At 51.5% G+C, this 22,857-nt stretch overlaps 1 protein-coding gene across 1 annotated transcript; it reads right to left on the bottom strand.

Annotated features, from left to right (window-relative positions):
- Positions 1-12,002: 12,002 nt before the first annotated feature.
- Positions 12,003-20,755, bottom strand: LOC135577770 (olfactory receptor 14A16-like). Its single transcript, XM_065047891.1, has 2 exons — positions 19,853-20,755; positions 12,003-12,041 (listed from the first exon to the last, which is right to left on the bottom strand). The coding sequence occupies exons 1-2, from the start codon at positions 20,753-20,755 to the stop codon at positions 12,003-12,005; spliced, it is 942 nt and encodes a 313-aa protein (XP_064903963.1).
- Positions 20,756-22,857: the final 2,102 nt, after the last annotated feature.

Raw genomic sequence — 22,857 nt, 5'->3', positions numbered from 1 at the left:
TCTGGTGATGAACAAGCATCAAGGGCTGACATGGCATCAGAGCCACCTCCACATGGCCCTCACCACCTGGAACCAGTGTCTCCAAGTCTTTCCTTCACCAGCCTCCAGGGACAGGGACCTGCACTGGTTGTTTCCTTCACAGCTGTGTCAGTGATGGCCCTTCGTGGGGTCTCAAACACCCTCAGAAACTTGGTATTGCTTCTGGCTTTCACTCCATTAGACGTTTGTTCATTCTCTCAGTAGCTGCAGTTCAGGATCATGGCACCAGAGGGCTCACTAACATTTAAAATGCTCTTACAAGCCAAGGCTCTGTACATCATTTTCCTAAAGGCTTCGAGTCTGGTGTGGATGATTAGAGAGATTTCAGGAATAGCCAAACAGAGAGCATTTGCATAATAAATAGCAATAAAGCCAAATTTATTCTATTCCCATCCCTGCTCGCCCTTCCCTCCCTTTCCAGAACAGGTGGTATCAGCAGACTCCAGTTCATATCGATATGGAGCGTCTCCTGATAAAGACTGAATACGTCAGAAAAGTGGGTGCCTAAATCACCACTTTAATGAGGAGATAGTCCAGAACACCTCAAGAGGAGCCACACTCCTCTGGATCAAAGGTGGGTGTCCCTGGCAGTCTCAGGTGCCACAGCACAGCGATACTTGTGTTAAGGGAGCTGGTCAAGTGACCCATCTCCTGTTCTGTAACAGTGTCTGAGTTTGCTCAGGTCACCCCTGACTTGAGCCCCATCCACTGCTGGGTGTTCTCCAGACTCCTGCCTTCAGGAACAAAGTCCCCGGAGACCTTGCTAGTGAAGATGGAGGCAAAGAAGCCATGAAGAACCTCAGTCCTGTCTGATTCTACTCTTATGAATTTCAGCAGCAGGCCCACATTCTCCCTGTCTCTTCTTCTACTGCAAGAGAAGCTCTGTCAGCTCATCTTGCTGCCCTTCAGGTACAGGTATCAAATCCAGGGCAGCTTTGTCACCATCCCCACATCCATGGACAAGGTTTCTAAATTCCTCCTTTGCAGCTTCCCCTGCTCCCACCTCCTGTTTGCTGCCTTTGTGCCCTGCAGCTCCACCAGTTCAGGCAAATAGTCTCATGAGATGAATGGTTCTTTTCACGAGTATTTGAAGAGATCATTCTTGTGCTTGGAGCAGGCTGTTCTGTAAGGATTATCAGATTTCCTGAGCTCCTTCACACTTCTGATCTGCTTCCCATGGCACTACTTGAATCAGCACCCCCAGTACGTCCAAGTCTTCTCCTCTGGAGCCCACCAGCCTGTGCTCTGCTGCTGGCCTTCCTCCCTCCCCTCTGGTGCCTGGGACCCCTCTGTGTCCTGGTCATGACAGCCAAGGTGGACACTGATGTTCACATCCCTCACCAGCCCTTCCTTATTTCCCAGTTCCAGATCCTGGTGAGAGAAAAGCACTGCAGACACCAAGGTCATATCTCATAGGACCCATGTAGATCCCTCAGCAGGCCAAATCCTGCTCTCCTGAAATCCTGCTCTTGGCCTTGTTCTCATCTCCCAGGAGCCTCAGCTCCACTTTCCATCCCTGACTGTTCCATCCTGACCAACTCTTTCTGGTTTGTAAGTGTGAAGTCCCACAGGGCACCTCACCCCACTGACTCCTCAGTCACCCGTGTCAGGAAATGTTGTCAATGAGCTCCAAACCCTCCTGGATGGCTGGTACCTTGCAGATATTGGGATATCTCAGATCTGCCATGAGGACACGGCCCTGGAAACATGAGGCTTCTTTCATTTGTCTGAAGGAGGCCTCATCTCATTCCTCTTCCTCATCAGTGAGTCCTGATGTCCAGTCACCACAACATTGCCCATGTTGTTCTGCCCTCTCATGCTGACTCCTCAACCTTCAGCTGACATTGTCTGTCCCCAGGCAGAGCTCCACACATTCCTGCTGCTCTACCATATGAAGGGAAACTTCCCCTCAAAGTCCAGACCTCTGACATTATGAGTATCAGACGCCCAAGGCCCCACAGTTTCTGCAGGAGATGGTATTTGTAGTGCCCTTCAACTCCTCATCCTGTTATCTTGGGAGAGACACCCTTATCAGGATAAGCCGTCTGCATGCAAACATTAAGAGCTGAACAAATGGAGCTTCAGTCAAGGGAGAGTGCAGACCTTGAGAAAATCTGATGTTCACCTATCAGAAAGCTCTAAAGATTTAAAAAGGGAAGTGACCAGTTCTGTATCGGGGCAGGAGAACAACCCCATCCATCAGGACAGAGCAGGACCTGACACGCTGAGCAGTGACCCTGAGGAGAAGGGCCTGGGCACTACAAGGTCCCCACACCAGCCCGTGGTGCACGCTCACCATGAACAAGGCAGCTGCACACGGGGCTGCATGAGGAGGAGCGTGGGGACCCAGACACCTGCAGTTCTCATCCCATTCGGTTCAGCACTGGTGTGACCCACACACACGCGTGTGTGCCAGTGCACGGCTTCCCAGTTTGGAGCAGCAGGGAGGAACTGCAGAGTGCAGGGCTGTGCCAAGGCAGGTTCAGCACCTTGTGCACATGGTGTGGGGTGCTGAGGGACCTGGGCTGCTTTGGCCCAGCAGCGCTGGGGAGGCTGCAGCAGTGCAGGAGTAGCCTGAGAGTGCTTGAAGGGTGGTTTCAGAGGTGGTGGAGGTTTTCTGCATAGTGGGAAAGAGCTTGAGAAAGAAATAATGGCCCAAAGTGCAGCTGGGGAGGTCCAGGCTGGACATGAGCAGAAAGGAATGTGAGTGGAAGGGCAGTGCTGTGGGGGAGCAGGTCAGCAGAGGGAGTCTGCATCAGCCCAAGGCTTTGTGCTTCAAGGACCAGCTGGGGAGGATGGAGAGATCTCAGCAAAGGAAGGAAGATGCTCAGACAAGAGCAAGGTGGGGCAGCAGGGGGGATGTCTCCAGCCTGCAGGGACAGAGGTGCAGGGGATGCCACAGCACAGGACAGGCTGTCGTGGAGATGATCACGGGATGGAAAGAGGCTGAAAGCCCCACCAGACATGAGCTCCTTCTCCCCTTGGCTGTGGCTGTTGTCTGCACCTCTGATGCCTGTGAGGAGACACCTTGTCCTTGCAGCACAGGGGCCTCATGGCCTCCTTGTCCCCAGCCAGGAACCTGGGAGGTGTGGGACCACAGTCCTGCCCTTGGCCTTGCACAGCCCCACATCACACTGTCCCAGGAAGGGCCCTGGGCAACGTGGGAGGGACAGGATCTGACTCCCCAGGGTTGGGGGTCAGGGCTTAGTTCTTTGGTTAATGAAACACATCCAGGTTTACGCAGCATCAGAGAGACCTTTACTTTGCTTTTCCTGACCTGTCATAATTGCCTCCAGTTACTTCTCTAACCAGATCCTGGGAACAGTTTCTCAGTTGTGTCCCTCAGTGTGACCAATTAACATTACAAGAAACTTTGGAGTTTACATCTGACTTTGACTTCTTGAGAAGTTTCTTCAGCTTCCCCTCAGGGTCTGAGGTTCATGGACTCAGCACCAAAGCCACCAGAGGGGTCATTAAAGTGCCTGGGGCTGCTCCTGAGCTGCTGAGCTGGGCTGTTCTCCTGGGAAAGGCAATGTAGGTGGTTGGTTGCTATGGACTCAATGAGACACAAATCTTCAGAATCCTGACACAGTAAGACTTTCGCTGTAGGACAAGGCAGCTGCATTTCCTGGAGGGATCTCCTAAAGCCGCCACAAGACACAGTTTGCAGGATCTCTAAGGTCTTTCTCACAGTATCTCTGTTGTAGAGAAGAACACACTCCAGACCAGCACATCCCTGCTGCACTGTCAGAGGGACAGGGCATGATGGCAGCTTCTGCTGAGGGTGACTGCAGGGGGAGCACCCAGGGGTGCCCAGGGCTGTCCTGCAGAGCAGGGTCCCTGCACCCCAGGGCTGTGCCGGGCAGGGACTCTGCCGCCTGCCAGGGTCAGCGCTCAGCCTGCCCGGGAGAGCCCATGGCAGCAGCTGTGGGTGGAAGGAGCGACCCCCGGCAGGGCAGGCAGGGAGCTTGTGGGGTTGAAGGGGGCTGTGTGGGTCAGGGCTGCTCAGAGCTCCAGATCCCCCCACAGACATGGCAGAGGATCCTTCTGAAAAACAACTTCAACACATGAACAGCTGCAAGGGAAAGAGTCTGTGCTTTCTGTTTTCCACTCTTGCTCGTCTGGGTGTGCAGTGGGAGATGGACATTTATTTCTCTCTTTGGAGAAGACACTGAGACCCCAGTTCTCAATAGGACTTGTCTGAGCTGCTCCAGAGCCCCTGCACACACAGAGCTGCCCCTGGGCAGTGCCAGGAGGTGTGAGCAGGACAGAGCTGAGCACACAGTGGGTGGGACGGGGTCTGTGACACTGACAGGGAGCAGACCAGGGACAGAGACACAGCTGCAGGCAGCACAGACATGGGCAGGGAGAGTTAACTGCTACCAGAAATGCTGGGGATGGGATTTAGGAACCTCTCTCATATGCTCTCGGTTGCAGACACATTTCCCAGTGCAACCCCTGGTCTCCTCTCCTCCCCAGCAGACCCTCTGCCCCAAAGCCATGGGGTCCAGGTCACGAGTCTCCACCTCAGCAGCTGGACCTCCAGGTGAAGGGTTCCTGGAACGTGGTACTCAAAAACGGTGCTAAAAGTACTTGCTCTCCAGTGTCACTATGTGAGTGGCAGCAGCACAGCCGGGTCAGGAGAAGGTTCTACAGCATGCCCGTCTGCCTTTCTGTCCTTGCTTTATTTTCTGGTAGCACTGCAGTGTTCTTCCCTGTTTCTCCACCTGTCCCTGGTGCTCTTGCTCTCTGGGGCTGGGGTGGGAGTTTGGGTCACTTCTTTTTCTGATACCAACTCAGGGGCTCTTGCCCCAGACGTGCGTCCATGGAAACCAGATGCCCAAGCTGCATTTTAAAATGTGATGATCACCCAGTTCCTCCTCCTGCCGTTCACAGACACACGGGAGCTGCAGCTCTTGCACTTCTGGCTCTTCCTGGGCATCTACCTGGCTGCCCTCCTGGGCAACGGCCTCATCATCACCACCATAGCCTGGGACCAGCACCTCCACACCCCCATGTACTTCTTCCTGCTCAACCTCACCCTCCTCGACCTGGGCTCCATCTCCACCATTGTCCCCAAGTCCATGGCCAACTCTCTGTGGGACACCAAGGTCATTTCCTATGGAGGGTGTGCTACACAACTCTTTCTGTTTGTCTTTTTAGCTTCAGCAGAGTTTTACCTTCTCACCATCATGTCCTATGACCGCTACGTTGCCATCTGCAAACCCCTGCACTACGGGACCCTCCCGGGCAGCAGAGCTTGTGTCCACATGGCAGCAGCTGCCTGGGCCACTGGGTTTCTCAATGCTCTGCTGCAAACAGCCAATACATTTTCACTGCCCCTGTGCAAGGGCAATGCCCTGGGCCAGTTCTTCTGTGAAATCCCCCAGATCCTCAAGCTCTCCTGCTCACACTCCTACCTCAGGGAACTTGGGCTTCTCATGTTTAGTGCTTTTTTTTTTGAGGGATGTTTTGTGTTCATTGTGGTGTCCTATGTGCAGATCTTGAGGGCCGTGCTGAGGATCCCCTCTGAGCAGGGACGGCACAAAGCCTTTTCCACCTGCCTCCCTCACCTGGCCGTGGTCTCTCTGTTCATCAGCACTGGCTTGTTTGCCCACCTGAAACCCTCATCCATTTCCTCCCCATCCCTGGACCTGGTGGTGTCTGTTCTGTACTCGGTGATGCCTCCAGCAGTGAACCCCCTCATCTACAGCATGAGGAACAGGGAACTCAAGGAGTCTATAAGGAAAGTGATGAGTGTTCGATTTTCAAAAGCTGTAATGAAGTGACGTCCTGCTTCTGCATGTCAGTTGTAATATAACGCATTGCTACATTGCTAGTTCAACCTGAGTTCTATAGCTTTTGTGTTTTGGTTTGTTTTTTCTTTTTTTTTCTTTTTTTTTTTTTTTTTCTCTTTGGTGTTTGTTTTTCTTGGTTGTATTAATGCTATCCATACGCAAAATTATTTGTCTTCTTATGGCTGTGTCCATATTTACCTGTCTGGCGTGTCCCATAGTCTTTGTGTAAATAAGGACCCATACTCTCCGTGTGTATAAAGTGAAATAAAGGACCCTGCACTGACTTGTTTGCCCAGAATCCTCTCTCTGGGATCTCTGGGGCTGCAGGAGCCATGTCTGTGTGCTGAGGGGGAGTGAGCAGGAGCCACCCTGAGCTGGGTCTTCCTCCCACCCTGACCAACGTGAATCTGCGGACTCACCCCATGGCCCTGGGCAGCACAGCCCACTTGCTCTGCAGAACAGCACCGCCAGGTCGGAGCTGTATGGAGCGTGGGAAGGGGGGCAGGAACAGCTGGCCAGGTCAGCATAGCTCAGCTCTCTTGGGAAAGGGCTCTGTGGGGAGACGGGATGTTCCAGGAGAAGAGTGGGGCACTGTATGTGTGCAGGAAAGACATGGAAAGAGAAACCCTTTGCTGCAGGTGGCAGCTTGGGGCAGGTGGCCCTGGCACTGTGGCAGCAGGACATTCCTGAGGATCTCCGAGGCCAAATGTCTCATGCTGTCCTGGGGAGCCAGTCTGGACCTGGGTCTGCAAGCTGCCTGTGCTGGAGAGTCACTCAGCTTGCTGGCTTGATGAACATTCTCACTGTCCTTCATTCCCACTGGTCCCCACTGCCGTGGGACCAGTTCCAGTTCCAGTGTGGCTGCTCTGTGGGCTCGGCTGGGGAGAGGGCAGGGGGGTGGCACAATTCAGGAGGGGGTGGGAGGGCTGAACTGGCAAATGCCCCAGAGAAGAAAATACCAGTGAACGGCTGAAGTGTGTGAGTGTGCAGGGCTGGCACACAGCAGTGTCCTCTCCCAGCCAGGCCTCCTGGGAGAGCCCTGAAGCACCAGCAGAGCAGGGGCTGGTGTGTGCCCATGTTCATGGGACAACCTGGGGAAACTGGCCCAGGACAGTCACCACAGACCAGCCCCTCATAACCACCTTTTCCTGCACTGGCCCTTCACCCCAGCTGAGAGAGGTTGTTCATCCCTCAACACAAGGACACTGAATGAGTAAGTCAGAAGCCAAGGTTTCCACTGTATGGATGAGATATGAGCATGCATATCATGTACATAAGATGAACCTGACTCAGTACAGACACCATCAGCTATTCTTGCATGTTCCATGAAGGCCTGAATACAGCACTAGAATGTGCTGGCTTGAACTGAGGTCCCCATGTCCATTCCTCATGACGTGGGACATGAGGATGGCCATGCCTAAGGATCTGGACATGCTGGATCATGGGGCTGAGGCCTATTGGCTGAGGCTTAACAAGGCCAAGTGCTGGGTCCGGCACTTGGGTCACAACAACCCCAGGCAGGGCTAGAGGCTCAGGGAGGAGTGGCTGTAAAGCTGCCTGGTGGAACGGGATGTGCGGGTGTTGAGCGACAGATGGCTGAACATGAGCCAGAATGTTTCCAGGTGGCCAAAAAGGCCACCAGCATCCTGGCTTGTATCAGGAATAGTGTGGCCAACAGGACTAGAGAAGTGATTGTGCCACTGCTCTTGGCACTGGTGAGGCCGCACCTTGAATCCTGTGTTGAGTTTGGGGCCCCTCATATCAAGAAGGACATTGAGGCACTAGAGAGAGTGCAGAGGAGGCGACAAAGCTGCTGAGGGTCTGGAGCACAAGTGTGACGAGGAGCGGTTGAGGGAGCTGGTGCTGTTCAGCCTGGAGAACAGGAGATTGAGGGGAGACCTTCTCACTGTCCACAACTGCCTGATAGGAGGTTGGAATATGGCGGGTCTTGGTCTCTTCTCCCAAGCAGCAAGTGATAGGACAAGAGGAAATGGCCACAATTTCCACCAGGGGAGGTTTACATCGGATATTAGGAAAAAATATTTCCTCGAAAGGGTTGTCAGGCATTGGAACAGGCTGCCCAGGGCAGTGGGGGAGTCACCACCCCTGGAGAGGTTTAAAGGTATTTAGACAAGGTTCTCAAGGACGTGGTTTAGTGCGTGAGCTGGGCTGTGGTTGGACTCAATGATCCCAAGGCTCTCTTCCTATGAGAGTATTCTATGATTCTATGATTCTGCCTCAGATGAGGGTCCACAAAGCCAACTCAGTTATGGACACCTGGCACAACCCTGACATTTGTGTGTGTGACTCTGGGAACAAACCCCACTGACCCAGTGAGATTCACCTCAGTTGCCCTGTGATTCTGGATTGTGTTTTCAAAATGACAGTGCAATCGAGGAGGTCCTGGCATCCGTCAAACCCATCTTCAAGAAAGGCAGGAAGGAGAATGGGGAGAATCCCAGGCTGGTCAGCTTGTCTCTGTCCCTGGGAAGGTGACGGGACAAGTCCTCCCGCAGCCATCTGCAGGCACTTGAAGGACAAGAAAGAAACTTGTGAACCAAACTGGGCAGGGGAAAGACAGGCACGTTGTGTGTATGAAATTGTGCCAGGCCTTGGACATGGTCTCCAGTGGTGTCCTTATAGCCTGATTGATGCTGTTTGTGCTGAGGAAGTCGATGCTTGGTGGGAAGTTCACTGAAACATCAAGCCCAAATATCATCTGTGATGCAGTGTCCTCTGTGCAGTTAGTGTGTCATCCCCCAGTCACCAGCGTTTGGGCCAAAACTGCTGAAGGTCTTTATTCTCCCTTCTGTGCTGTGATGGAGATGATGCAAAGCTGAGTGAAGACCTTGAACAACCTCACCTGGTCAACCTGCTTTGGGAAGGAGAGTGAAGCAAAAAGATGTTCAGGTTCACGAATATCTGCAGAGAAGAAAAAAAAAAAAAAAGAGGCAGAAGAGGAGATAGAAATGATGTCAACATAAAAATACAGTTACTGCAAAGAAACTTTCTCCACTCAAACATTTAGAGGAAAATACATTTGTTTAATTTGATACAACAAGCATACTGTTATCTGGTCAGGCACTGGGCTATGGGGAGGGGGATGGATGGATTCGGTATTATGAGGACAGCTGAGTCTCAGACACTCATAATCCAGGCGGAATCATGTGGCTGTGAAGGGGACAGTGGGGTCAGTTCTGTGTCTGGAGGTGACAGCCCAGCAGCAGGGACACGGCTGGGAAAGGGAAAGAACCTCTGCCTAAGTGCCCACAGGTCTTACCCAGGAAGAGAGACGGGTTATCATGTCCATTCCACCAGAGAACATGACGGGACAGCAGCAGGGACATGGTCGTGTGTGTCAGAGATGCTGAAAGGCCAGCAGCACTCATGGGATTTAGAAGATCATGGCGAGGTGACTTCTCTCTGGTCAGGTAAAAGACCACAAGAAGCCTAACAGGTTGGGTTCCCTGCATGAAGGGCAGTTTATGAGATGGTCGAGCTTGTCTGGATAGTGGGAAGGAGCAGGAAAGAGAAAAAAGAAGTCTACTTGGAAGGTGAGGAATGGATATGAGGAGGAAGAAATGTCACTGTAAGAGCAGTGCTGCAGTGCAAGAGGTGACCCAGAGGGAGCTGGATCAGCCCATGGTTTGTGTTCCAAAGAGCAGCCAGTGAGGGTGCAGACACAGCAGTGAAGGTGCAGAAATGCTGGGTGAGAGCAGGTGGGGAAGCGAGATGGGTGTCTGCAGCCTGCAGGGAAAGAGGGGCAGGGGTAGCACCGTGTAGAACAGCCTGTGCTGGAGATGGCAAAGGGCGCTGTAAGGCTGGAAGGGACCCACAGAACCCAGGTCTGTGTCCCCTTGGCCAGGGCAGTTGTCTCTGCCACTGAGGCCCAGGAGAAGACATGTTGTCCTCATGGCACTGGGGCCTCGGTGCCTCCTTGCAGCCCCATGGGGAAGCTGGAAGTTGCTGTCCCAGTGTTGTCCTTCCCTGGGCCTTGCACACCCACATCCCACGGTCCCAGGAAGAGCCCTGAGCCGTGTGTGAGGAACAGGATCCCCCTTCCCATTGCCTGGAGCTCATGGCTCCTCCTTTCTGCTTCAGAAAGCAAACCAAGGGGTTTCTGAGCATCAGAGCTGAAGAAAAGACTCAAAGGAGACCTCATGGTGGCTGCAGCTTCCTCACAAGGGGAGAAGGAGGGGAAGGTACTGATCTCTTCTCTCTGGTGACCAATGGTAGAAACCAAGGAAATGGAAGAAGCATGTGCCAGGGGAGGGTCAGGTTGGACATGAGGGAGAGGTTCTTCACCCAGAGGTGCTGGACACTGAACAGGCTCCCCAGGGAGGTGTCACGGCCCCAACATGACAGTGTTCAAGAAGAGACTGGACAACGTCCGCAGACACACGGGGTGACCTGTGGGGTGTCCTGTGCAGGGACAGGAGTTGGACTCCATGATCCTTGTGGGTCCTTCCAACTCAGGACATTCATTGATTCTATGAAATACTAGGTGAAACATCCATGTTTTCGTTGTGCAGATGAGTTGTAAACACACACATCATGTGCATGTCCACTGTGTGCATGTGGTAAGATGAACCCAAGGGAGCACAAATGCCATCAGCTATTCCTTGGGGTGCCATAAAGTTCAGTGGGACAGAGATGGTGTTCAGGGGTCTCTTCCAACTTGTGTTATTGCAGGATTCCATGAATCTTTTCCTTGGAGAGCTCTTTCACGTCATAATAGACAGAGGAAGAAGAAAAAAGGCAGAAGCAGAGATGTAAATGCCCCAGAGTAAATACAGCAGCTCCTCTGAGGAACGTTTCTCCACTCAAACCCTTGATAGGAAATCTATTGGATACATTTGATGAAAGCAGCTTAGTTTGATCTGCTCACACACTGGACCACAAGGAGGGTGATGGTGGGTACGATGTCATGTGGTCACTTGTGTCTCAGGAACTCATAGTCCAGTAGGAACCAATGGCTGTGAAGGGGACTGTGAGGTCACTTCTGCCTCTGCAGGGGATTGGCCAACAGCAGGAACAGGGCTGGGAAAGGACTGTGAGGTCACACACACGAGACGAGCACTCGGGCCCAATCAGCATGGCTGGATGAAAGGCAGGTCCTGCTTGACCACCCTGATCTCTTCTGTGACAAGGTGACCGGCTGAGCAGATGAGGGAAAGTCTGTCGTGGGGAGTGAATCCGCCACACGGGCTGTGGGTGTTGTGTCCTTAGACTGCAGTAAAGCCTTTGACACCGTGTCCCACAGCATCTCCTGGAGAAGCTGCAGCTCATGGCCTGGATGGTGTATCTGCGATGGGTAAAGAACTGGCTGGGAGGCATTTTAGAGCCATTTGTCCCCTTCCTGTTCACATGGGTATCCCATGAATGCATCACTGCTCTCTGTCCCAGTGTAGACAGGCACAAGGCCTTCTCCACGTGGGCCTCTCACCACTGCCACTGTTTTCTCTAGCACCCACATCTTTGACTGTGGGATGCCAAGAACAGTCCTCCCGAGACAGTTTGCCAAAGTCTTTTTTCTACTCCTTCCCCACATCCCTGCTCAATCCCCTCATGTACAGCTCAAGGATCAGAAAGTTTGGGTGCAAGTGGGGCATTGAGAAAAATGGTCAGGAAGGCTTTGAGGTGCACAGAGAGCCCATCAACATGTTGGCCTGCTGTTCTCTTCTGAACAGGCTCAGAGGACCAGCACAGCATTTGCTGTGTCCCAGAAACTCGCCTGGAAGGTTGGGATATGGAGAAAAGATTTGGTGTGGGAAGGGACAGACAGGGGCTGGTGGAACTGGCTGGTGTGACCATGAGACATCTCTCCAACACCTCAGAAAAGTCCTGGCTCTCAGGGAGGCTGCATGGTCCTCTGAGAAAGAAAATAGCAAAAACAACTTATCATGGAATGATAGAATAATTGCGGCTGGAAGAGACCCTTAGGATCATCGAGTCTAACCGTAACCCAAATATGGCACTAAACCATGTCCCTAAGAGCCTCATCTATCTGTGTTTTAAACACCTTCAGTGATGGGGACTCCACAACCTCACTGGGCAGTCTGCTCCATTGCTTCAAAACCCTTTCCCCGAAGAATTTCTTCCTAATATCCAATCTAAACCTTCTCGTGTGCAATCTGAGGCCATTTCCTCTTGTCCTATCACTTGCTACTTGGGACAAGAGACCAACACCCTCCATGATAAAACCTCCTTTCAGGCAGCTGTAGAGTGTAATAAGGTCTCTCCTCAGCCTCCTGTTCTCAAGGCTGAACAGCCCCAGCTCCCTCAACCGCTCCTCGTCAGACTGGTGCTCCAGACCCTTCACCAGCCTTGTCACCCTCCTCTGAACTCTCTCCAGCACCTCAATGTCTTCCTTGCCATGAGGGTCCTAAAACTGACCCCAGGATTCAAGGTGCAGCCTCACCAGTGCCCAGTACAAAGGGATGATCACTTCTCTAGTCCTGCTAAAGCTCTGATTGAATCAAGGCTTGAACACCTCGGTGTGACCCAGTTGGTGACAGGTTGGACTGCAGACTCCTGAGGTCCCCTCAACCTCAGTTCTCTCATGATCCCATTGTGATGTTGGGCTCTGTTTCAGACTGGAGCAGAGCAGGCGATGATGGGGCAGGATCCACCTGTGCTGTAGGTGACCATCTAAACCAACATCTCAGCCTGTGAACCAGCCAACCCCTCAGTGTGACTCGCTCTGGGCAACGTGTGAGGAGTCCTGGGCAGGGAAGGTTCAGAGGGCATGGGGCGCTGTGCAAGACACAACATGATCTTGGCTTCATGCCTGCAGGCCCATCAGATGTCAGTTGATGGCAATGGATATTAAAATAAGAAGAACTGAAGACAAAGATCCAAAGCAAAGGAATGTGTCAACCTTCTTTTTCTTTCTTTGTTTCTTTGTTTCTTTGTTTCATTCTTTGTTTCTTTGTCTGTTTGTTTGTTTGTTTCTTTCTTTCTTTCTTTTTCTTTCTTTATTTATTTCTATTTATTCATCTATGTATTTATGTATTTATTTATGTATTTAAGTATTTATTTACTTATTTACTTACTTATTTATTTACCTATTTAGTTAGTTAGTTACTTACTGATTTATTTATTTATTTATTTACTGATTTACTGATTTACTTATTTATTTACTTACATATTTATTTATTTGCTTATTTATCTATCTATCTATCTATTTATTTATTTATTTTAAAGTCTTTGTAGGGGAGTCTCTTTTCTTTGGAAAGGAAAGAGTTCTCCAGAACTGGGCATGGGTTTAAGACACAAATGTCTTCAGCTCCAGGGACACAAACACCTGGTGCCAGTGTAGATGCCCCGGGAACCCCTGCCCAGGCTCCACCTGCACTGCAAGGTGCTCTGGTCTCCCCAGGTCCTGTGTGATAGATGCCAATCCCAGGCCAGCACCTCAGGTACACTGGGCCCCTAAAACGGCCCTGGCTGTTTATGGTGAGACAGCTGATGACTGATGTCTGTCTGGAAACGTCAACTTTTTTGCTGTTGCTTTTTTGTTTTGGGATTTTTGTTTGTTTGGTTCGTTGGTTGGTTTGGGGTTTGGGTTTTATTTTTGGTTGTTGTTCTTGGTTGGTTGGTTTGGTTTTTGATTTGCTTTGGTTTTGTGGTTGGTTTTGTTTAATTTGTTTGGTTTGTTATTTTCTTTGATTGAGGATTTTTGTTTAGTTGTTTTTTTAACATATTAAAATTTAAAAGAAAAAAGCCAAATAGTGATTTATGTGGAAATGCATTAAGGGTATGAGAAGAAATATTGGTCTTCCCCTGTACTTCTATTACCAACATTCTATTATTTCATCTCCCTCGTCATTCAGGAGTTCCCACCTCTCCTGATTAAATGTCCCTGTCCAAGGATAACTTTCCAGCACTGTCTGGACGTTTGCCCTTCCCAGTGCTCTCAGGTTTCTCCTCCACTTGCTCTTTGGTCATTCAGTGGCCTCTCAACTGTCTGGTTTCTGCTTTGAGCTTCAGGGAGTTACAAACTTGCCCCATTCTTCAGAGCTCTAATTAACATGGCAGTCAACACGTTCATTGTGTTTATTTTGATCCTCTCCTACCTCTCTGTCTAAACCACTTCTTGTGTGGGTGTCCCTTGTGGATGCTGGACCTCACCAGATCCAGCTTACACACACAGCTGAGGAAAGTGTTTTGCTGTTTATTGAACTGTGCAGTGTTCGCACAGGAGAGCAGGTGGAGCTGGTGCACAGGAGCTGCAGCATCTCCTGCAGAGCTCAGTGGAGAAGTCTGATGTAGGAAAAGTGATGCAATCTGTGGTGGCCAATGAGGGAACCGGCAGACTGGGGGTGGGGGTGAGAAGCCAGGTTGTCCATACAGTGTCCAGCCTCAAGGACTGTTCTCCTGCCTGTCCAGATGTCTTCAGGAGACCCTCGGGATCAATGTCCAGTGTAGAATGCTGCTGTCGCTTCTTCTATACACTGAAAAATGACAGAAAACACCCTGGAAAGAAAAAACCCTCCCTTATGAAATCTTCTTTGAAGTCTTCATCAGCAAGTGTCCCATTGAAACCTCTCCAGTTAGTTCTACAAGTCTGGAAGATTTGAATGAAATTAAAGAAAGAAGCATTGCTCGTTAGGTCTTTCTGTGTTTTAATGAGCCCCGTGGCGTATTTGGTGCTGAGTCCATGAACCTCAGATACCAAGGACAGAATGAAGAATCTGCTCAAGAAGTCCAAGTCAGAACAAACTCCAAAGTACCTTGAAGCATTAATGGCCCCACTGAGGGCTGTTACTGACAAAGCCTCCCCAGGGACTCGTTAGAGCAGATAATTGGAGGCAGTGATTGCATCAGGCAAAGGCAAAGTGCAGCAGCTCTGATGCTGAGAAAGCCCTTGGTTTGTCTGATGAAGGACAATGGCCAAGCCTTGAGCCCTGGGAAGGGAGATCCTGTCCCTCACGTGTGGGTCAGGTTCTTCCTGGGGCTGTGGGGAGCGTGATGCCCAGTGCAGGACAATGGTGTGACACTCCCTGGAGATGCAAGGAGGCAATGGGGTGCCATGGCCATGTAAAATAAAATAAAATAAAAGGCGTAATCTTGGAAAGTGATTTTCAGGATTTCTGAAGCTACTGCTGCCCTTTCTTGTCATGGTCACCATTTTGTCACCTTTCTTGTCACAGCCACCAACCAAGACCATGAGAGCTGCTCACATCCTGTTCCCAGTCCCCAAGTGGGATAAGGGAGAGAAGTGAATGGGAAGGGAGAAACATGTGGATTTAGAAAAAAAAAAAAAAAAAAAAAGACAATAAAAATAATAAAAGTAACACACTACTTATAATAATATACTTATATTATTTCTATTTACATAAAGTAAAATATATGATACTCAGTGTAATCCCCCACATAACTCCAGTTGTGCTGAAGAGGCAGCCCAAAAGAAGAGAGCACCCTGGTCCTGAACAGCTGATCCCAGCAAGGGAAAGTACAAGTGCAAAAGGCAGAGAGGCCCAAGGGCCAACTGAAAAACAGCAAAACATCATAAAACTGAACTAACACTGAACTCCCAATAGAATGGAACTTCCGAACAGAGCTAAGCAATGTAGCCAGAAAACCAAAAGTAACGGGCTGGAAAAGGCATCTCCAGCTTTATACCGAGCATGACGCTAATGGTAGAGAATAGCTCTTTGATTGACCTGCATTTCAATCAAGGTGCTGTCCTGTCTGTGCCCTCTCCTGCCAATTTGCACCTGCAGCTGGACTCCAGAGAAGTCGTTGGTTTCATTGACAATAGTCAAGATAAGTTAAATAGAAATAGATAAATTAAATTAAGAAAATATACTCAGTGCTATCCCCCGTGTAACTCCAGTCACACGGAGCAGTCAGTCCTGCAGAAGGGAGCACCTTGGTCCTGAACAGCCCATCCCAGCAAGAGAGAGCAAAAGGGCAACAGGCAGAAAGGCCCAAAGGCCAACGGCAAAATGGCAGAATGGCAAAAGGCCGAACAGACATCGAACTCCTGGCAGAATGAAACTTCTGAATGGAACTGACCAAACCAGCTGGAAAACCCAAAGTAACGGATGTAACAAGCCCTAAAAGCTGGCTCCAGCTTTAGACTGAGCATGGCGCTAATCATAGGGAATGTTTCATTGATAAGCCTGCATGTCAATCCAGGTGCTGTCCTGTCTGTGTCTCCTCCTCCTCCTGCCAATCTGCATCCACAGCTGGATGGCCAAAGAAGTCCTTAGTTTCCCTGACAACAGCCAAGATATCAGTGAGTTCTGACATTCCTCTCATAGCAAATGGCAAACACTGTAAAGCTGCTAAAAGACAAAACGAACTCTATCCCAGAGAAGGAACAGCGTTATCTCATTATTCTCATAGTAAATCTAAACAAAAGACTGTACTAGTTGTGAAGGAGAGAGGTTCAAAATGCATGAAGAAAATTAACTCAATTTCAGTAAAAACAGCACGTTTCCCCAGGCTCCGCTTCACCAGGCTGCACACTGGGTGTAGTACACCAGTAGTACACAGTACTACTGCTACTCCACACATGACCCAGACTTTCTCTGGCCATACGACAGCTCCTCCCGTTCCTCCAGAATGGGGAACCTCACACTGGGCCACACGGCTCCAGATGTGACCACACCAGTGCTGAGTCACGATGGGCAACAACTGCCCTTGTCTGGGTGGCCACGCTCCTCCCAGTGCAGCCCAATGTGCTCATGGGCATGTTCCTGTTTAGCACCACTGAGAACTGGCTGAACATCCAGGCTCAGAGGGTTGTGACCAGTGGCACAAAGCCCAGCAGGAGGTACCATGAGGAGCACTGAAGGACACCATATCCCTACCCAACATCTCCTCCTACAGGCGTCTCTTGGGTCCCTGGAACCACCTCAGTGACAAGGGGGAGAGCACTGCCTTTGTGGGGTGGAGGAGATGGGGTCTGGAATGAGGGTCCTGTGGCAGTTTCTCCTCGTTGTTCATGCAGCAACAAGCTGGGTTGGATATTTGGAGAGAGGAACTCTTCCTATGGGCCTCCAATGGGCATGGTGACTGTCTCCAGTCTCCTGCACGCTGCCTTTTCTGGTGGAGATCACAGAGGCTGCCACCCCTTTAGAGGACACAGGACAGGCCTTGTCCTTCCTCTGGTCGCAGCTGTACCCCAGTTCTCCAGCTCAGCTGCAGCTCAGGAGCCTTGTCTAGGGGTCACTTTTGGGGTAAGGTTGACAAGAGAGGTGCATAAGTTTGTCTTAAGGACATGTGATGAGCACCAGGACTGAAGTAGCAGAGCAAAAGGATATGGCTTCTGGGTGAATACTTTCTGCAGTGCAAGTCCGGACACAGGGTCCCAGACTTGCTTTCCATGCCACCCTTCATGAGGGATGATGCACTAAGAGATGGCAAGTGGGGGACACCAATCCTTCTCCAGCTACTTCCCAGGCCTGGTGAAGCACCAGGACAGCAAGGACTTCTGGCCCTGCACCCTTAACTCTGGGTGTTATCTTGGGGCAGCTGAACAACAGCATTTTTCTCTCCAAGGCAATTTCCAGCCCAGGTCAGCTCCTGTCTCATCTCCCCCATCCCTCCTCTGATCTGCTTTGGTGCTCCTGGCCCCATCCTGTGCTCCCCACAGGGCCCCAACCTGGCACTGATGCTCTGCAGAGCAGGTTGGCTGCAGGACCATGGGGTGACTGCACACTGGTTGTGCTGCTCAGTGAGGGACACAGATGCAACTGGCTGGGCTGCACTGTCACTGAGCTCTTTCCTAGGGGTCTAAAGCTCTGGAATGGGTCCAGAGCATTTCTTGTGACTCACTGGGTTTTCCACTCATTTGGGTTCAGCAATCCCTTCCTTGTCCTTCAGGTTCCTGGAAACTGGTGCAGGAAGATGCCGCCTATCCCGTTCCCAGGGGTAGAGGTAGGCTGACCAGCCCTTAATTCTTCAAATCCTCTTTCAGGCCCTTCTTGAAGATGGGCTTGACATCTTCCTTTCCCAAGGACCTCAGAACTTCTCTGATTCTGCTGTCACTTTTGAAAGCACAATCCAGAATCATGGGCAAGGGAGACATGTAGCAGACAGGAGCACTTGCAATGAGCCATCCCAGCAGCTGAGATGAATCTCACTGGGCCACTGGAGTTGTTCCTGGAGTCACACACAGAAATGCCAGAAGTCCATCAGAGCCAGTCTCAGGAATCCTTATGCACCCAGGGATGCTCAGAGACAGAGTCTTTCCCTTTTACACAGAAGCAGGAGTCACAGTGTCTGTCTGGCCTCCTGTTGCCACTCCCAAACGATGGGAGACACCTCAGCCCTGTGGTGGGTCACCCTGCTCTGCACCCATCTGAGATGTCCCACATCATGAGGAATGGACACGGGGACCTCGGTTCAAGGAAGAAGATCCCAGTGGGTGGTTTCCCATGGGCTGTTACTCCCATCGTGAAGTGACCTTGAGACACTGTCTGTCCCACAGACCTTCATGGAACCCCCAGGAACAGCTGATGTTGTTAGTGTTCACCTGGATTCATCTCATCTCACATCCATGATGTGCATGCTCACATCTCATCAGAACAATGCAGACATGGACTTCTGAGCTACTCATTCTGTGTCCCTCCGTGGAGGGAAGAGCAGCCTATGTGAGTGGGGGAGAGAGGCCAGAGCTAGAAATGGTGGTTGTGAGGGGCCAGTCCATGACGATGCCCTGGGGCAGCTTCCCTGGGGTGTCCAGTGCACAGGCGCACAGCCCAGCCCCTGCTCTGCTGGTCCTGCAGGTCTCTGGCAGGAGCCTGGCTGTGAGAGGACACTGCTGTGTGCCAGCCCTGCACACACACACTGCTCAGCTGTACTCTGGTGGTTTCATCTGTAACCATTTTCTTGCTCATATGTTTGAGAGAAGGTTAGGAAGAAGAGCCAAACCATCATGCACTGCCCTGAGGAGATCACCTTTCTATCTGGAAAGGCTGTTTTGAGGCCAGCTCTGTCACAGCAGTGCCCATTGCCTGTCCCTGCCTGCGCTCAGAGGACTGACACACAGCAGGACTGTTCACTGGTATTTTCTTCTCTGGGGCATTTGCCAGTTCAGCCCTCCCACCCCCTCCTGAATTGTACCACCCCCCTGCCCTCTCCCCAGCTGAGCCCGCAGAGCAGCCACACTGGAACTGGAACTGGTCCCACAGCAGTGGGGACCAGTGGGAATGAAGGACAGTGAGAATGTTCATCCAGCCAGCAAGCTGAGTGGGTCTCCAGCACAGGCAGCTTGCAGACCCAGGTCCAGACTGGCTCCCCAGGACAGCATGAGGCATTTGGCCTAGGGGATCCTCAGGAAGGTCCTGCGGCCACAGTGCCAGGGCCACCTGCCCCAAGCTGCCACCTGCAGCAAAGGGTTTCTCTTTCCATGTCTTTCCTGCACACATACAGTGCTCCACTCTTCTCCTGGAACATCCCGTCTCCCCACAGAGCCCTTTCCCAAGAGACCTGAGCTATGCTGACCTGGCCAGCTGTTCCTGCCCCCCCTCCCATGCTCCATACAGCTCCGACCTGGCGGTGCTGCTCTGCAGAGCAAGTGGACTGTGGTGCCCAGGGCCATGGGGTGAGTCCGCAGATTCACGTTGGTCAGGGTGGGAGGAAGACCCAGCTCAGGGTGGGTCCTGCTCACTCCCCCTCAGCACACAGACATGGCTCCTGCAGCCCCAGAGATCCCAGAGAGAGGATTCTGGGCAAACAAGACAGTGCAGGGTCCTTTATTTCACTTTATACACATGGAGAGTATGGGTTCTTATTTACACAAAGACTATGGGACACAAAAGACAGGTAAATATGGACACAGCCATAAGAAGACAAATAATTTTGCTTATGGATAGCATTAATACAACCAAGAAAAACAAACACCAAAGAGAAAAAACAAAACAAAACAAAACAAAACAAAAACCCAAAACACAAAAGCTACAGAACTCAGGTTGAACTAGTAATGCGTTATATTACAACTGACATGCAGAAGCAGGACGTCACTTCATTACAGCTTTTGAAAATCGAACAGTCATCACTTTCCTTATTGACTCCTTGAGTTCCCTGTTCCTCATGCTGTAGATGAGGGGGTTCACTGCTGGAGGCATCACCGAGTACAGAACAGACACCACCAGGTCCAGGGATGGGGAGGAAATGGATGAGGGTTTCACGTAGGCAAACAAGCCAGTGCTGATGAACAGAGAGACCACGGCCAGGTGAGGGAGGCAGGTGGAAAAGGCTTTGTGCCGTCCCTGCTCAGAGGGGATCCTTAACACGGCCCTAAAGATCTGCACATAGGACACCACAATGAACACAAAACATCCCTCAAAAAAAAAAGCACTAAACATGAGAAGCCCAAGTTCCCTGAGATAGGAGTGTGAGCAGGAGAGCTTGAGGATGTGGGGGATTTCACAGAAGAACTGGCCCAGGGCATTGCCCTTGCACAGGGGCAGTGAAAATGTATTGGCTGTTTGCAGCAGAGCATTGAGAAACCCAGTGGCCCAGGCAGCTGCTGCCATGTGGACACAAGCTCTGCTGCCCAGGAGGGTCCCGTAGTGCAGGGGTTTGCAGATGGCAACGTAGCGGTCATAGGACATGATGGTGAGAAGGTAAAACTCTGCTGAAGCTAAAAAGACAAACAGAAAGAGTTGTGTAGCACACCCTCCATAGGAAATGACCTTGGTGTCCCACAGAGAGTTGGCCATGGACTTGGGGACAATGGTGGAGATGGAGCCCAGGTCGAGGAGGGCGAGGTTGAGCAGGAAGAAGTACATGGGGGTGTGGAGGTGCTGGTCCCAGGCTATGGTGGTGATGATGAGGCCGTTGCCCAGGAGGGCAGCCAGGTAGATGCCCAGGAAGAGCCAGAAGTGCAAGAGCTGCAGCTCCCGTGTGTCTGTGAACGGCAGGAGGAGGAACTGGGTGATGGAGCTGCTGTTGGACATTGGCTGCCTGTGGGCATGAGGACCTGTGCAAGGAGGAAAAGGCAGCGACAAGTTAGAGGGACTTCTCTGAGGAAAGTAAACATGCTGTTTCTCAGTGAAAACCTTTTCCCTGAAAGAAGGATGTTTCAGCTCATTCTCTCTTTCTACCAGCTGAGAAAAACAGCTCATCACATTTTAAAATGCAGCTTGGGCATCTGGTTTCCATGGACGCAAGTCTGGGGCAAGAGCCCCTGAGTTGGTATCAGAAAAAGAAGTGACCCAAACTCCCACCCCAGCCCCAGAGAGCAAGAGCACCAGGGACAGGTGGAGAAACAGGGAAGGACACTGCAGTGCTACCAGAAAATAAAGCAAGGACAGAAAGGCAGACGGGCATGCTGTAGAACCTTCTCCTGACCCGGCTGTGCTGAGGCCACTCACATAGTGACACTGGAGAGCAAGTACTTTTAGCACCGTTTTTGAGTACCACGTTCCAGGAACCCTTCACCTGGAGGTCCAGCTGCTGAGGTGGAGACTCGTGACCTGGACCCCATGGCTTTGGGGCAGAGGGTCTGCTGGGGAGGAGAGGAGACCAGGGGTTGCACTGGGAAATGTGTCTGCAACCGAGAGCATATGAGAGAGGTTCCTAAATCCCATCCCCAGCATTTCTGGTAGCAGTTAACTCTCCCTGCCCATGTCTGTGCTGCCTGCAGCTGTGTCTCTGTCCCTGGTCTGCTCCCTGTCAGTGTCACAGACCCCGTCCCACCCACTGTGTGCTCAGCTCTGTCCTGCTCACACCTCCTGGCACTGCCCAGGGGCAGCTCTGTGTGTGCAGGGGCTCAGGAGCAGCTCAGACAAGTCCTATTGAGAACTGGGGTTTCAGTGTCTTCTCCAAAGAGAGAAATAAATCTCCATCTCCCACTGCACACCCAGACGAGCAAGAGTGGAAAACTGAAAGCACAGACTCTTTCCCTTGCAGCTGTTCATGTGTTGAAGTTGTTTTTCAGAAGGATCCTCTGCCATGTCTGTGGGGGGATCTGGAGCTCTGAGCAGCCCTGACCCACACAGCCCCCTTCAACCCCACAAGCTCCCTGCCTGCCCTGCCGGGGGTCGCTCCTTCCACCCACAGCTGCTGCCATGGGATCTCCCGGGCAGGCTGAGCGCTGACCCTGGCAGGCGGCAGAGTCCCTGCCCGGCACAGCCCTGGGGTGCAGGGACCCTGCTCTGCAGGACAGCCCTGGGCACCCCTGGGTGCTCCCCCTGCAATCACCCTCAGCAGAAGCTGCCATCATGCCCTGTCCCTCTGACAGTGCAGCAGGGATGTGCTGGTCTGGAGTGTGTTCTTCTCTACAACAGAGATACTGTGAGAAAGACCTTAGAGATCCTGCAAACTGTGTCTTGTGGCGGCTTTAGGAGATCCCTCCAGGAAATGCAGCTGCCTTGTCCTACAGCGAAAGTCTTACTGTGTCAGGATTCTGAAGATTTGTGTCTCATTGAGTCCATAGCAACCAACCACCTACATTGCCTTTCCCAGGAGAACAGCCCAGCTCAGCAGCTCAGGAGCAGCCCCAGGCACTTTAATGACCCCTCTGGTGGGTTTGGTGCTGAGTCCATGGGCCTCAGACCCTGAGGGGAAGCTGAAGAAACTTCTCAAGAAGTCAAAGTCAGATGTAAACTCCAAAGTTTCTTGTAATGTTAATTGGTCACACTGAGGGACACAACTGAGAAACTGTTCCCAGGATCTGGTTAGAGAAGTAACTGGAGGCAATTATGAAAGGTCAGGAAAAGCAAAGTAAAGGTCTCTCTGATGCTGCGTAAACCTGGATGTGTTTCATTAACCAAAGAACTAAGCCCTGACCCCCAACCCTGGGGAGTCAGATCCTGTCCCTCCCACGTTGCCCAGGGCCCTTCCTGGGACAGTGTGATGTGGGGCTGTGCAAGGCCAAGGGCAGGACTATGGTCCCACACCTCCCAGGTTCCTGGCTGGGGACAAGGAGGCCATGAGGCCCCTGTGCTGCAAGGACAAGGTGTCTCCTCACAGGCATCAGAGGTGCAGACAACAGCCAGAGCCAAGGGGAGAAGGAGCTCATGTCTGGTGGGGCTTTCAGCCTCTTTACATCCCTTGA

Source organism: Columba livia, unplaced genomic scaffold, assembly GCF_036013475.1.
Source record: "Columba livia isolate bColLiv1 breed racing homer unplaced genomic scaffold, bColLiv1.pat.W.v2 Scaffold_140, whole genome shotgun sequence".
NCBI classification, from domain to species: Eukaryota; Metazoa; Chordata; class Aves; order Columbiformes; family Columbidae; genus Columba; species Columba livia.
The sequence above is the reverse complement of the archived record's forward strand: the minus strand, read 5'-3'. Positions and strand labels throughout refer to the sequence as shown.